Genomic DNA, 16,651 nt, shown 5'->3' with positions numbered 1-16,651 from the left:
GCTACATATCATGACCTACATGTCTTTTTTCCCATCTCAATAAGAGGATAACCGTTATAGAGAAAAATCGAAAAATTGATTTAAGAAACACTTGGGTATATAAGATGGCATATGATGTAGAAAGTTTTAAATAATAATAAAAACTTTTAAAACACACAATAATAAATAAGTAAAAGACCTCACAATATTAGTCACAATATTAATGTTTTTTCGTCAATTTTACATAAATTTGACTAGTATAATAATAAATTTAGATCTCATAATTTATGCATTCAATTAATTTAGTCACTATTTAAAAAATTTAGCTTACGATATTAAATGTTAAGGCTAAATTTATTGATTTTTAGAATAAATTAACAAAATATATAAATATCGAGGGCTAAATTTATTATCATATCAATTAAAATTATGTATAATTAATAAAATATATTAATTTTAGTGATTAATTATCCTTAATTACTTATTTTTAGAAAAAAAATTAATTTATTAAATTTCAAAATTGAGAAGGAGAGAAGACTTTTTAACTAATAAATAATAAAAAATTTACTATTTTCAAGTAAAAAAACGAAAATAATTCAATTATAGAAGATGAGAAGCAAAAGTGAAATGTATTGGGTGTTGTGTCTGAGAGAGTCAAAGCAAGTAACAACGCTTTAAACGAAACCGGTTGACGGTCTTAGCAGAAACGGCAATTTGGGACACGTAAACGTGAAAACGACAACATCCAACCCCTCTCTTCCTCCATATCTCAAGTCCCCGAAGAAAAGTTCCATTTTTTACCTTCATCAATGGGCGGCCATGAAGCTGTGGAAGTTGCCAAGACCGTCCTCGAAGTCGCCGACGTCGCATGGACCGCCTTGGAATGTAGCCACCACCTCCACCATCACCATGATGCTCCCCACAATCTTCACAATTCCGAGCTTCAAAAAGAATTGGAAACCCTAAAATCCGAAAATCGGCGTTTAAGGAATCAACTGGAACAGAACCTCAAACTTCTCAATAATTTATCTGAATCTCCTGTTCTGTTAAACGATTGTCCTCCTAACGTATGTAAATTTCAATCTTTTAGGGGTTTTTTTTCTGTGTGCGCGTTAATTCTTTTTTCGTTCTAATTTCTGAAATTAATTGCAGCTTTATGCTCGGTTGGTATCTACCGTAGATTCTAGGGACTTTTTGACCCGACTCAAATCTCTTAATGAATCCGATATTAAAATTGAGTTTCCATTCAAGGAAGCTGCAGGTTCTTATATACTAAATCTCTTAATTTAATTGTAATTGTTTAATAGAATAAATTATGGCAGAGTAATGCTACTTTTCTCATCATTTTTATATAAACTATTTGCACCTGTCAATGTTTAGGAATTCATAATTGGACTTATAAATTATGACCTCATCTGGTGGGGTAAATTTCTCCTTTTATATTAGGAATGTATGCATTGATTGATCAGGTAATCTGTTTTTTTCTTAATTAGGAGATGATATACATTCAGCTGAAGTTCTGATTAACGTTGACCAAAAAGAACCAAGTTGGTGGGTATGGGTAACTGATGAAATGGTTCCAAGCAATGTTGAAGAGTGGAGTGGAATTGACGATGAGAATTACATTGTTGTTAGCGAAGAGCATGTTGTGGATGGTGTTGCTAACTTTATGGCAAAATGCCTTTTGTCGAACCCTAAAGCTCAGGTTTTTAGCTACTTGTTTGGCTTTTCTCCATTCATAATTTACTATATTTACCGTGTTCTTATGTTTGTTTTGTGATCCTGATATTGCAGACTTTGACCCCTGAAGAACTGCAGAAAAGTAAGTTTGCTTCATACTATAATTATGTGTTCAATTTCCAGATGTGTCTTCCACTTTACATGTTTGGTAACCTTAGTGTTTAGACACTTGAAAAGTTGTTTTTTGTTTTACGAGTATGTTGCCTGACATTTTGAAACTCGCTGATGAATTTCAGCAGATAGCATTGATTTCCATTGAGTTTGTAACTAATTAGCATGCCTCTTGCCCTATTCTTCTAACCAATTGTGAGTATCATATAGCATTTACTTACTATGATGAGATTTATAAGCAGCTATGCTGAAAGCATTAGAAGGTGTCAGCAAATTGGAGAAGGTTTTGAGCATTTGGCATGCTGGAAAGATGTTCTATGTGTTGTCAACTTGGGGACTTACATTGGCTGGGTACGTTCTGCTGTTCCTTCTTTGTTTTGTGTACTTGTAAATCGCATTCCATGCCCTCAACGTAAAAAAGAATGGCATGCTTGTCCTTATTTTTTTGAGAGGATAGGCTTGTGTAAACTTTGTGTACATCGTTGAACCTTGATCCTAGTAGCAATGCTTATGGATCCTCTTTTAGGAAGATCAAAGTCCAATATACATTTTGCATGGATGATTAAATCAGTTCTGATAATTTATGGCACCTGCTTTGATTTGTAGCAGGTGAAAGATATAAATGGCTCCTCACACGTACACATCTTTACTATTTTTTATACCTTAGCAAGTATTGTTATTTGTTGAAACAACTATGCCTTTTATATATAAACCATGTAAACTCCTTGCAGAAACATTTGATTAGTTATCTTGTGAGTTAAATTCACGCAATTTATTGAAGTACTGTTTGAACAAAATTATCACCTATTATACTACAGCATAGAACTGGGATCTCTAAGTTTGCCTTTACTACCAAACCATCAATAGCTTAGAAATCTTTTCTTTTTACTGCAAAGTTGTATATATTTAGGTTATGGAAGATTGGTACCCGACAGATCCTCTTAGGTGCCACTAGATTTAGAGTCGAGAATTTAAACACGGTGTGCTAGGCTTTAACCATGTCCGTATTTAGTTTCTAATCTAATGAATTAAACTTTTGTTAATCAGTTTTTCTGTGACTTGGACAGGTTATATAAGAGCCGTACTATAGTGAAACTTGCTGCAATGGGCATTCACACAACTGGCAAAGTTGTAATGAGGGTGCTATGAATGAATTAAACTGTTCTATAGCAGAGAAAGAAAGTTATTGACCAAAAAAAAAAAAAAAAGGTCTATCTGAACTGTAGTGATGCATGGTTATTTAAGTCGTGGGTGTGAAATGTAAATGTTGTGAATAGATACGGTTGCATTTGTACCATTTAATGGATAAATTGTATTTACCATCCCATGTTTGATGTTGATAATTATTCAAATTATCCCAACAAGGGTGAATTAGTGTTTAAAAATATTTTAAAAATGAAGGCTCAAAACAAAAATACCAAGAATTTAGATTGTTTCGACTTCAATTGTGCACTTCCACTAAGGATTTTCCAGAAGAAGGCATAACTTTTACAATACATTATTTCGAATGTTAAGTAATTTCTCACAAATTGAGAGAGAATAAAAGACCTCTCAAAAGTAAATTTACAATTTTTAACTTTCACAACTACAATTAAATATTAAAAAGAAAGAATAGCAAATAAACTTACTAATGTCTGTACATAATAATGAAAGATTTGGATTTTTGCACAATAAACTTTGTAAGCTTATTTTTGTCCTTCATTTGAGTGATCTTTTGGAAAGATTTGGAGTTAATTGGAGGAAGTTTTTAGTCGTTGGGAGCATTGATTTTGTGCATTAAATGCATTCTACATGGTTAAGTCTTGAGATTTAGTTAAAGATAACTGTTAGAAAAAACTAAGTCTCGAGACTCATAAGACGATCTCAAGATTTTTTGTGCAAGTCTCGATCCTTGATGAACAAGTCTCAAGAATATGCTCCTTAAAATGGAACTTTGGCTATTGACTTTACTAGTCTCGAGACTTGCAAGCTTAAGTTGCGAGACATGGCTGTTAGGTCTCAAGATTTAATCTCTCTAAATAGAACTTTGACTACTAACTTGCGTCAGGTCTCAAGATTTAATCTCTCTAAATAGAACTTTAACTACTAACTTGCAAAGTCTTAAGACTTACATTATTGGATCTCGAGACCTAGCCTAAAAACTATAAGTTTAGATACATTTGTTAAGACTTGGAGTACTAAAATTTTTTTGTAATTTGTCAAAGGCATGTAGACACATGTTTTTGAGTTTTATGATACTTGAAAATAATTTAATCGTTATGAAATTTATTTTTGCAAATTTATTAAAAAGATTTAATAATTATTTTGTTATGAAGATTAGTGAAACGAGAAGGAATGGAAGAAAAATGGGAAGGGAAAAGATGGTCTGCTGTAAAATAAAATTGGAAAAGGGCCCATATGAAAGCTATAATGCAAAAATTGCAAATATTACATTCCTAAACGTTTCTGTAAATAATAAAGAGTCCTTGTTGCTAGTTCAGCTTCAACTGTATGGTGGAAATAAGAAGAGGAAAGAAATTCCCTTGTACGTATTAAAATCTTATGTCAAACCTATCCGACCTCATGAATGTCAACATTCGAATTCATAGCTGCACTGGACATAGTGGCTAGCAATAATAACATAGCTCCCATCAGGAACAATCAATCCACAATCTGAGGCATATTTAGGAAAATTTGAAGATGTTATACAACTAATATAAAGCATGCCGCGTAAACTTTGCTCGCCCGACACTTGTGCTCGCCACTTATTGAGAAAAATATAATGTCGGTAATGACAATATATCGCAAAGAAAAAGAAATAGAAAAATAAAGAACACACAGATTTTACGTGGAAACCCTTTCGGGAAAAAACCACGGGCAGAGGAGAAGAAAATTCACTATGTCGAATTCGAATTAATTAACAGAGGAGTAGACTATGCCTATTTATAGGCTTGTAAACCTTATTCTAATAGGAGTGAAACTCCTTATTCTAATAATATCAAATAGATGAAGTTTAATAAGGTTTAAAAAACCTTATTCTAAAATAAAATAAAAGAAGTATAATTCTATAGGGATTTTACTTTTATTTTATTTTACCACAGTATTTAATTTAAATAAGGATTTGGGTCACTTAATTCTAACAATTTCCACCTTGACACGGAATCTTAATGAACAAGTTCTTCATCGCGAACTCTCAACGAACAAGTTTCTCCACCTCTTCCATAAAACCCCCTAAGGGTTTATTTTCAACAATGAACACCAACAAAGTTTAACCAGTGCTCAAACTTGGTTATAGGAAGTGACTTAGTCATCATATCTGCAGGATTTTCATGAGTACTAATTTTGCTCACAACAATATCACCACGAGCAATAATATCACGAACAAAATGATACCGAACATCAATGTGTTTTGTTCTCTCATGAAACATTTGATCTTTTGTAAGGAAGATGGCACTCTGACTATCACAAAATACTGTATTGATTTGAAGGTCTTCATTGAGTTCACTAAAGAGTCCCTTCAACCAAATAGCTTCTTTACAAGCCTCAGTAATCGCCATGTACTCAGCTTCAGTGGTAGACAAAGCAACTGTAGTTTGCAAAGTGGCTTTCCAACTGATTGCACAACATCCGATTGTAAAGACATAACCTGTGAGAGATCTTCTTCTATCGAGGTCTCCAGCAAAATCAGCATCAACATACCCAATGACTCCATCTCTAGTTCTTCCACACTGTAAGCAAACATCGGTAGTACCTCGTAAGTATCTTAAAATTCACTGAACTGCTTTCCAATGTTCTTTACCGGGATTCTCCATGTATCTGCTAACTGCACTAACTGCATATGATAAATCTGGACGTGAACAAACCATGGCATACATGAGATATCCTAATGCACTAGAGTATGGAACATGTGACATGTACTCAATCTCATCATCTGATTGTGGAGACAAAGCCGATGGCAGTCTGAAATGGACTGCTAAAGGAGTACTAACAGGCTTAGCATTCTGCATATTGAATCTACAAAGAACTTTCTCAATGTACCCCTTCTAACTTAGGTACAATTTACTTTCTTTTCTATCTCTAAGAATCTCCACACCAAGTATCTTCTTTGTTGGTCCTAAGTCTTTCATATCAAATTCTTCATTTAGTTGGGTTTTGACATTTCTTATCTCTCATTTATCTTTCGCTACTATCAACATGTCATCAACATAAAGGAGTAGATACATAAAAGAACCATCACTGTTTTTCTTAAAGTAAACACAACTGTCAAAACTACTTCTTTTAAAATCATGAGAAGTCATAAAGGAATCAAACTTCTTATACCACTGTATTGGTGATTGTTTCAAACCGTAAAGAGATTTTTTCAGCAAGCAAACATAGTCCACTTTATTTGAGACTGTAAAACCCTCTGGTTGTTGCATGTAAATATCCTCCTCAAGTTCTCCATGCAAAAATGCAGTTTTTACATCTAACTGCTCAAGCTCCAAATCATGCATGGCCATAATACCAAGCAAAGCTCGAATTGAACTATGCTTCACAACTGGAGAGAACACATCTGTGAAGTCCACTCCTGGAATTTGACTGTAACCCTTTGCAACAAGCTTTGCTTTATATCTGGGTTCTTCAACTCTTGGAGTCCCTTCTTTCTTCTTAAACACCCATTTACAACGAACAACCTTTTTACCTTTAGGAAGTTTCACAAGATCCCATGTTTTATTTTTGTGTAGTGATTCCATCTCCTTTTGCATAGCAAACATCTATTTTTTTGAGTCTTCACAACTAACCGCCTCAGAATAATTAGATGGCTCTTAGTTTTCATCTATATCTTCAGCCACATTTAAAGCATAAGCAACTAGATCAGCCTCGGCATACTTCGTTGGAGGTTTAATTTCTCTTCTAGTTCTATTTTTGGCAATAGAGTATTGTGCTGAAGAAGCAAGTCTATTTTGAATTTTTGTACTAGCTTTAGTAGTCGACTCTGTTGTAGATTCTAGATTAATTTGATGCTCCACCTACTTTTGATTTTCTTTATTGGAAGAGTCTTTAAGAGATAAGTTAGGTAGCATAGCAGTTTCATCAAAAACAACATCTCTGCTAATCACAACTTTTCTATTTTCAGGACACAATAACTTATACCCTTTTACACCAGTTTTATAACAAAGAAAAACACATTTAATAGATCTTGGTTCCAATTTTCCATTATCAACATGAGTATACGCAGAACAACTAAAAATCTTTAAATCAGAATAGTCAGCAGGATTACCAGACCATACCTCTTGTGGAGTCTTTTTCTCAATAGCAACGGATGGAGATCGGTTGATCAAAAAACATGCAGTAGAGGCTGCTTCGGCCTAAAATGACTTTGGTAAGTTGGCATTTGACAACATACATCGAACCTTCTCCATGATTGTTCTGTTCATTCATTCTGCAACACCGTTTTGCTGTGGAGTATGACGAACTGTCAAGTGTCTCATGATCCCTTCTGACTTGCACAATTTATTAAACTCATCAAAACAGAACTCTAAGCCATTGTCTGTGTGGAGGTATTTTATTTGCTTTCCCGTCTGTTTTTTAATCATGGTTTTCCAAGACTTAAATGTGAAAAACACATCGCTTTTCTGCTTCAGGAAGAACGCCCACACTTTTCTGGAAAAATCATCAATAAAAGTTAGCATATAATTAGCTCCACCTCTCGAAGGCACTCTAGATGGCCCTCAGAGATCAGAATGAATATACTCCAATGTTCCCTTCGTGTTATGGATTCCTCTGGTGAATTGAACTCTCTTTTGCTTCCCAAAAATGCAGTGCTCACAGAACTTCAGTTTGTAAATTCCTTGCCTATCAAGAAGTCCTCTTTTTCTCAATTCTGCCATACCATTCTCACTCATATGCCCTAGGCGCATATGCCAAAGTTTAGTAATATCATCATCTGACAAGGAAGAGGATGAGACAGCTGCATCACCAGTAATAGTAGAGCCCTGCAAAACATATAACTTGGCAGTCTTTCTCTACCCTTTCATCACAATGAGGGATCCTTTGAAAATCTTCAAAACCCCACTTTTAGCTGTGTATTTATACCCTTTTGAATCAAGAGTATTCAACGAAATTAAATTTCTCTTTAATTCTGGAACATGTCGTACGTCACTAAGTGTTCTGACGACTCCATCAAACATCTTAACTCTAATTGTTCCAACACCTTCAATTCTACATGAAGCATTATTTCCCATCAAAATAAGACCTTCAAACACTGTTTCGTAAGTTGTAAACCAATCTCGATTGGGACTCATGTGGAAGGTGCAACCCGAATAAAGTATCCACTCCTTGCTCGCTTTAGAATTATTGATAGAAGCAACTAGAAGTTCACCATCGCTGTAGTCTTCTACAACATCAGCTTTACCAGAATTTTCTAGTTGTTTTCCATTTTGATTCGCAGCCTCCCTTTTGATATTATTCTGTAGCTTATAGCACTCAGATTTAATGTGCCCTTTCTTCTTGCAGAAGTTAGAAGTTTTACCTCTGTTTAAAGACTTCGATCTACCCTTAGATTTACTGCGAAGATTCTGTTCATGTGTCCTTCCACGATCATCATCAACATTCTGATCTTGTCTCCCACGACCAATAAGACCCTCTCCCTGAGAGTCGATTTTAAACGTAATATGCTTCATCTTATCATACGAGGTTAAAGAATCATAAACCTCATCAACTGTGAGAGACTCACGGCTATATAAAATCGTATCTCTAAAGGTTGAATAAGACGGGGGCAATGAATAAAGTAGAATCAACCCTAGATCTTCCTTATCATACTGAACCTCCATGGCCTCTAAGTTTGAGATAATTTCTTTAAACACTGTTAAGTGTTCGTGCACAGATGCACCTTTCTCAAAACGATGAGCATAAAGACGTTGCTTCATATGCAGCTTGCTAGTTAGAATTTTCGACATACATATTTGTTCCAACCTTTTCCATAATCCAACGGCGGTCTTTTCCTTCATCACATCCTGTAAAATTTCGTTAGACAAATGCAGATGTAACTATGTTAACGCCTTTCGATCCTTGCATTTTTTCTCTTCCTCTGTCAATGTTGAAGGCATCTTATCTACCCCTAGCAGGGCTTCCTCTAAGTCCATCTGTGCAAGAACTGCTTGCATCTTTATTTGTCACAACGTAAATCTGGTGTTGCGATCCAACAACGAAATTTTGTACTTCAAAGACGTCATTACCGTAATTTGAGATGAACAACCCGGAAGCTCGGGTACCAATTTGAGAAAAATACAATGTCGGTAATGACAATATATCGCAAAGAAAAAGAAATAGAAAAATAAAGAACACACATATTTTACGTGGAAACCCTTTCGGGAAAAAACCACGGGCAGAGAAGAAGAAAATTCACTATGTCGAATTCGAATTAATTACAAGATGAGTAGACTATGCCTATTTATAGGCTTGTAAACCTTATTCTAATAGGAGTGAAACTCCTTATTCTAATAATATCAAATAGATGAAGTTTAATAAGGTTTAAAAAACCTTATTCTAAAATAAAATAAAAGAAGTATAATTCTATAGGGATTTTACTTTTATTTTATTTTACCACAGTATTTAATTTAAATAAGGATTTAGGTCACTTAATTCTAACACTTATCCTAGTTGGCGAGGTACGATCTAGCTAGCTAGGGCCTTGCTTGTTACCAACCTGGCTAGCTCCTCAAGAGCTCGCCCGTTATGTGTGCTCAACACTTGCATGGTCTTACCCTGCTCGCCCATATCCTCTAGGAGTATCTGTAACACATGCAACCTCTAGGAGGGATAACGTGTCACCACGCATGGCACTTAATCACCCCTAGCACGTCACATCAGCGGACCATGCCTTATATATATGTAGATGAGCCACTCTGAGAAGGGAACAAAAAAAAAAACACTCAATAATTGGTGCGGTGAGTGTGGACTTACTTTTGGCCATAAAAAAAAGAGAGTAAAAGTTGACATAGCTCACCCGAAAGAGAGATTCTCAGCCCAACCATCTCCACACAATAATGTGAGAGACGAGACTGAAGACCTCTCGCGAGAGTTTGATTTTTTGACTAGTTGATTTGCCAATCGACCGGAGAATCTAGGTAACTCAAGCCAATAGGATACCCATTAAACTTTCAACTTAAATTTCCCCTCCGATCAAGAAACCACCAACCCTTCTGATCAAGAGACCTCTCAATAACTTACGAATTTGTAGGACCAGATAAAAGTTTAAGCAATTCTTTCATCAGGAGCAGTTAAATGCTACAACAAAATATGAGGTATGAGTGACAACAAATCTTTCATTAGGAGTAGTTTAGGCAAAATGAAGAAGTGTTGAGGAAAATGTAGTCGGACCACCACAATAACATTGTACCCTTGCAGGGGGAGGGTTATGGTGTGCGTGCAAGACCTTGGCAGTAAGAAGTGGATGCTTTATGTTGGGATGTTCAGGCATTACATCTCGACGTGTAGGATATGGATTGGATTTTTTGTTCCAATAACCCTTTAGCCTAAGAAATTGAGACTGTAGGCTTACCTCCAAAGTTTAGGGTCCCAAAGGAAGTTTTTGAGGGGAAAAGAGACCCGCAGGCACATTTGATGTTATACATTGATTACATGAATGTTTTAGGTGCCACGGAAGTAGAAAAATGTAAAACCTTTTCCATAGCTTTGAGAGGGAGTGCAAATGATTGATATTTTTCTTTACCGTAAGGTTCCATATGAAGTTTCACATCACTTGGATATATGTTGGGAAGGTTTCATGCTCACAGGATGATAATGAGCACTCCGATGGGCCTTTTGTTAGTTAAACAAATGGAGGAAGAGTCACTAGAAGAATATATCAAATGCCTTTATTATTGGGGTAATAAATGAGCATTGATCTGCCACAAATTGATGTGGAAAATTAGGCTCTTCCGACATACTTAAGGATATTTTCCTTGAGCAAAATAGAGTCTTTAACGTAGTTTTTCGTTACTTTTGAATCTTTATTTAATAAGTGAAAATGTCTTATTTTTGCACATTTTGTGACCCAAATTGACCAATAGTGCTATTGGGAGGCTTAACGTGTGATTGAGTGGTGCAGGGACTTGTTGGAGGTCAAAAACGCGTGAGAACAGCATCGAAGGAAACGATATCAAGATATCCAACCCTTGGGATTGCGATATCTCTAACAATATTGAAAATTGAAAACTCACTTTAGTGGTATCGCGATATTCTCTTTGGGTATCGCGATATCCACCTTTCCAAGAAGACCTCAAGGGTCGAAACTGCCCAAGGAATCACGATATCCACTTTTGGGTATCGCGATATCACTTTTTTTAGGGCACAAACTTGGACAAAAAGGCTAGTTTTTGTCCACCTGGTCTACTGATTTGCCATAAATCGATGTGGCAAATCAGAATTTTTCGACACACTTAAGGAGATTTTTTGACCCATATTGGTTGATAGTGCCATTGGGAGGTCTAATGTGTGTTTTAGTGATGTAGGGATGTGTCGGAGGTAAAAAAACGAGTGAAAACAACGTCAAGGGCAAGGGTATTGCGATATCCAACCCTTGGAATCGTGACCTCCCAGATAGTATAGAAGACCAATGATACCTTTCAGTGGTATTGTGACGTCCTACTTGGTATCATGACATCCACCTCTCAAAGAAAACCCCCAAGTTCAACACTGCCCGAGATATCGTGATATCCTCTTCTGGGTATCGCGATATCACTTTCGTCAAAGGGACAAACTTGGACAAAAATGGCAAGCTGTATCTATCCAACATACCAATCACACAAGGCCTATGTAGTAGCAATTTTAACACCGAAAAGTCATCAAAACACTCTTTAAAACAACCAAAAATTGCTGAGGAGGAGAGAGACACATTTAGCTTAGTTTTAGGTTTAGTTTTCTTTAGGTTTTCTCTGCACTTTTCTAGGGTTTTTATTTTTCTCTTCTTCCACCTTAGATTAGAGTTTATTTTCTTGCATTTACTTCTTGTTTTTTATGTTAATTATGTTAGTTAAGTTAGTTAACGCTATAGCTAAAGTTTATTTACATTTCTAGCCCTTATAATTTGTTTTCAAGACTATTTAAGCATTAGTTTAATGCATTTCAATTTATTTCACTTCAAATCTATTAAAGCTTATTCCTTTTATATTTATTGCTCTAGATTTCTTTATTAAATGCTTTTGGCTTCATGTTATTTAAGTTTTCTTGCATAAAAATATTAACTTTTATGTTTTCTTAAGTTTTACTTTTATGACTTATTTGTTTTCTATTGTTATGTTTATTTTCTTGATTTTGAGCATGTGTAGCTAAATCCTTAATGAGGTTGGTTGATGAATATGTGAATAAACTAAAATCTTTAGACAAATGACTAAATCGTAACAAATTGGACTAATATGAATAGAACTAAGAACTTAGGTAGTGACGCACCTAAGGGAATATTAAGAAAAAGTGAGATTGGAAGGTAATCTTGTCCCGCACTCATTCGTTAGTCCTAGATTAACTGGCGAGATCGGAAGATAAATTGGACCTAATCAGTCTAAGTCGGTAAAATTGAGATCGGAAGATAAAATAGAGCCACTTTGTAATTTACCCAATTTATGTCCCTCGTCTGAGGTTTGGTGAACCACACCGAAGTCAACCAACCCCCATTAGTTAATTTCTAGATAATCCATTTAGTTTACATTTCTTGCAATTTAGTCCTTAGATTAGAATATTTAATTTTATTACAAACTTATCTTTTATGAATCGCTATAATATAAAATCTTATTAGTAGCCACTTAACTTCTATTGTGTATGCTAGTTATTTCTCAATCGCCTCTTCCTTTGGGTTCGATCCTTGAAATACTTTGGTGTTTCATTGTAACACTATAAACGTTACAACTGACCTGTATGCTTGCAGTAAAACTAGACTTTAAAAATTGTTTCATAAATTAGTTATTTTAATGTGCACTACGCGACTAGTCATCCGCTAATCACCCAAGGCCCGTGTAGGGGCATTTTTGGCAATGAAAAGTCCTCAATAGACACCTTAAAATAACCAAATATATATATATATATTTGTTTTTGTTATTGCTTAGTGCTTGGACTAAAATTAGGTAATAAGTTAGTAGTTAGATATCAAATGAGTATATAGAATTGCCAAACTTGTAAAATTTGAATGATATTAGATAATTTTTTACTCTTAATTGTAGACTAATGAGTTCAATTGGTTAATATGTATGACAGACTAGAGGCAATAACCAAAATGAAAATGTATAAAATGTATCGTAGAATGAATAAAATATACAGATCCTTGCAAATAAATAATTTGAATTGCTAATTGTTTGTTTAAGTAGATGTGTGCTTAAAAGAATTGGTTCTAGGTGATTTATTCGGGAAAGACCTTAGGCATTGTTTGATATAGCCTAGAGCCTAAAAGCTTACCTATTGCTATATACCCTAGTTTCTATATCTTTGAGCCTCAAGTACCCTTTTTCTTGTAAGCCTTAATCTTAAGCCTTGAGCTAAATGAGTTTAGTACACAAGCCTTCTCTGTCCCGTTCTTTAAATGCATTATGTAATGGACGTTGAACCATAGATATTGAGGAATAGGTAGAGACATTATGGTGGCTTAGTGTGTGCAAAAAGAAAATGAAAGGATTATGTGAATTAGTACGTTAAAAAATAGGGTGAACGAAAGAATGCAAATAAAGAAAACCAGAGCTAAATCAAAGTAGGCTCAAACATTAAATCTTTTGGTTCACATTTGCAAATTTTGGACGTATTAATTTCACGTAATACCTTCTAACATTTTGAAGAAATAAGGTAGGTGAGAGAAGGATACATAAGGAGGTGAACTCGTAAATACATTGGGGACGAGTAGGGAATAATGTCATGTGCTCAATCGATTTTAGTGCTTGAACCCATTTTGAGTATCCATTGTTTGAACTTTGAACCATCCCAAGTCTCAGAACGCTACAAGCCTAGAAGACTTTTGGGACCCGAATAAGTCACCAACGCTTTAATTTGTAAATAGTTATCATTCAGTCGAACGAACATGATCAATTCTTGTTAAATATTTTTGAGCTATCCGTATAATTTATTTTGGTGGATAACATTTATACATATGTTCATTTAAATTACCTCTACATCTATTGACACTTTAACTTACTGAACTAATAATGTTTGCATTAGGAATAAACAAATTAGCTAGCTATCATTCTTAAGTTGCATGTGAGGTAATTCTTGTAAGAGTTTGATGTTTTGCTGCTATGTAACTTAATTGCCTAATTTAGTCCAAGGATTGTCTTTTCTATTGCATGTTTTGTGTATTTTCTTGAGGACAAATAAAGGGTTAAGTGTGGGGGAGTTTATCTACCAAAAATTGATGTGGAAAATTAGGCTCTTCCACATACTTAAGGAGCTTTTCCTTGAGCAAAATAGCATCTTTAGCGTAACTTTTTTGTTACTTTTGAATCGTTAGTTAATAAGTGAAAATATCTCATTTTTTCCCATTTTTTGACCCAAATTAGCCAATAGTGCCATTGGGAGGCCTAACGTGTGATTGAGTGGTGTATGGATTTGTTGGAGGTCGAAAACGAGCGAGAACGACACTGAAGGAAAGGGTATTACAATAACTAACCCTTGGAATCGTGATACCTCCAACAATATTGAAAATTGGAGACTCCCTTCAGTGGTATCGCGATATCTTCTTTGGGTATTGTAATATCTACCTTTCAAAGAAGTCCCCAAGGCTCAAAATTGCTTGAGGAATCGTGATATCCACTTCTGGGTACGACACCACTTTGACCACCCAAACCATTTCTACATCTAACTATGATAGATGAAAATGGAAATAATAGTTGAGAGTATGAAGGTTGTTACCTATAAACGAAGACTCTTCTTCTCGTCGGTGATATCCCGCAAACTTTTAGGTAAATTTCAAACAACGAGTGGGAAACTAGTGTTAAGCATGTATCATTTAAAGAAGAAAGATTCAAAAAATGGTTCATTTTTCCAAAAAATAAGACCAATAAGCTACACACAACTTTATTTTACTACCGTATAACAAAGCATATGTGACAAGATTTGCACCAAAACTATACAACAAGTTTCAATCACAAGGCTCATTTATGCAAGTGTGTCTTAGAAGAGTCACTTTATAGCTCTCACTCGACAAGATAGGGGACAAATTGTTATACAACTAATATAGAGCATGCCATGTAAACCATACTCACCCGAAACATGTGTTCACCACTCATCTTAGTTGGCCAAGTACGGTCCAGCTAGCCAGGGCCTTGCTCGTTACCAACTTGGCTAGCTCCTCAAGAGCTTGCACGTTACGTGTTTTATCCACTTGCATGGTGGTAGCCTCCGGATGTACTAACGTCTAGAGTGTGAATACTGCAACTAAATGTATGGAATTAAGGTGTTGTTCGCAAGTATATGGGTTAGGTTGTAATATAGTTACAACGAAGTAGGTGAGTACTCCGAGAATCGTACCCAAGGGAGGCGAGTACTAAATTAATATTAAACTAAATGAGAATAGTTCTAATTAGTACTTTAAATAAATTATATTATGATGAACATAAAAATAGAGAAATTATCTATAAATCTAATAAAAGAAATAACATGCATAAAATAATGACAACGGAAAACCTAATCTTTAAACTAAATCAAATCTAAGCATGGGTGATTAGCTCATTTCGGTGGTCATAACTAATTCCTATTTCGAGGTTTTATTCAATCAACTAGTCGTTACCCTAGCAGGATCTTTTGATCTTCCACTAAACTAACGAGTTAGCGAAAACTACTTATCTCTCGACCTCACAGTCCGAACAGATTTGGGGTTAAAGGGTTTAAAGATAGGTCATACCAATTTTGGGTTAATTCCCACCTAAATGACTTCTTAGGTTTGTCAGGCTTAGGGTTTAAGTTTTTCCTCTCCCAAACAGCTGATTTGTTAAGAAAACCCTACATAGCAATTAGTTAATCACACCTCTACTGACTAATCCCTTTAAGAGGATTAGTTCCTCATCCATAAACACAATAAACTTGATAAATAGAATAAACATAAAGAACAAATCAAGAATAAGGTTTAAGAGAACCCTGATTATATTGATTGATGAAAGCACAGAATCCACAGAGAGTTGGTTGAATCCACAAATCAGATTCTTCGTTGAACACGAACAAAACCAATGGAAATAAACCTAAAGCCTAAAGAAATTGAAAACTGAAAACTAAATTACAAGGAAAATTTTAAACTATAATAGTTATCCATAAACAAGTGTCTAAAAAGTCTATTTATAGAGTTAGTGTTGGTCATTGTCATCAACCCTAGGTCGGCTGGTGTTTTTACGTAAAAATATATTCTGTGGATCAAAACGCCCTCAGCTCGTAAATATTTTTTGTCCAGGGACGGTGTCATGACATCTAGTTCCAGTGTCGCAACATCGAAGGTATTTTGCTTAGCCTCAGGTTCAGCTTCAGGGGTGTGTCGTGACAACAAAGGCAATCTTGGAATATTGGCACTCTGTTCTCTATGTTGCAACATTGGACTTTCGTGTTGCAACATGACGATCAACCTCGAGCCTATGCCTTTGAATGGTGTCTTGCATACTTACTAAGTATGTTAACCTACCTTTAGGCCTCATTTGGCCTCTTAAGGTCATAAAATGACTCAATTAACATTTTTTTATTGAATTAAAGATAAAATAGAAAAACTAACTGTGATAGCCCGAAATAGGGCCTAATCGGAATAGTGGTTTCGTAACCACAAATCCGAAGTGAAATAGTTTAATTTTATAAATTTTTATTAGTTACTGATTGATTGAAATATTGTGTGAAAATATGGATAGGA

At 35.1% G+C, this 16,651-nt stretch overlaps 1 protein-coding gene across 1 annotated transcript; it reads left to right on the top strand.

Moving 5' to 3' along the window:
- The first annotated feature begins 614 nt into the window (after window positions 1–614).
- LOC105786155 (uncharacterized) lies at window positions 615–3,157 on the top strand. The gene is made up of 6 exons (XM_012612476.2): window positions 615–1,046; window positions 1,132–1,240; window positions 1,473–1,684; window positions 1,774–1,801; window positions 2,073–2,181; window positions 2,898–3,157. The coding sequence occupies exons 1-6, from the start codon at window positions 789–791 to the stop codon at window positions 2,977–2,979; spliced, it is 798 nt and encodes a 265-aa protein (XP_012467930.1). The 5' UTR covers window positions 615–788; the 3' UTR covers window positions 2,980–3,157.
- Window positions 3,158–16,651: the final 13,494 nt, after the last annotated feature.

Source organism: Gossypium raimondii, chromosome 1 (genome assembly GCF_025698545.1).
Source record: "Gossypium raimondii isolate GPD5lz chromosome 1, ASM2569854v1, whole genome shotgun sequence".
NCBI classification, from domain to species: domain Eukaryota; kingdom Viridiplantae; phylum Streptophyta; class Magnoliopsida; order Malvales; family Malvaceae; genus Gossypium; species Gossypium raimondii.
This window is presented reverse-complemented; position numbering and strand designations above follow the sequence as displayed.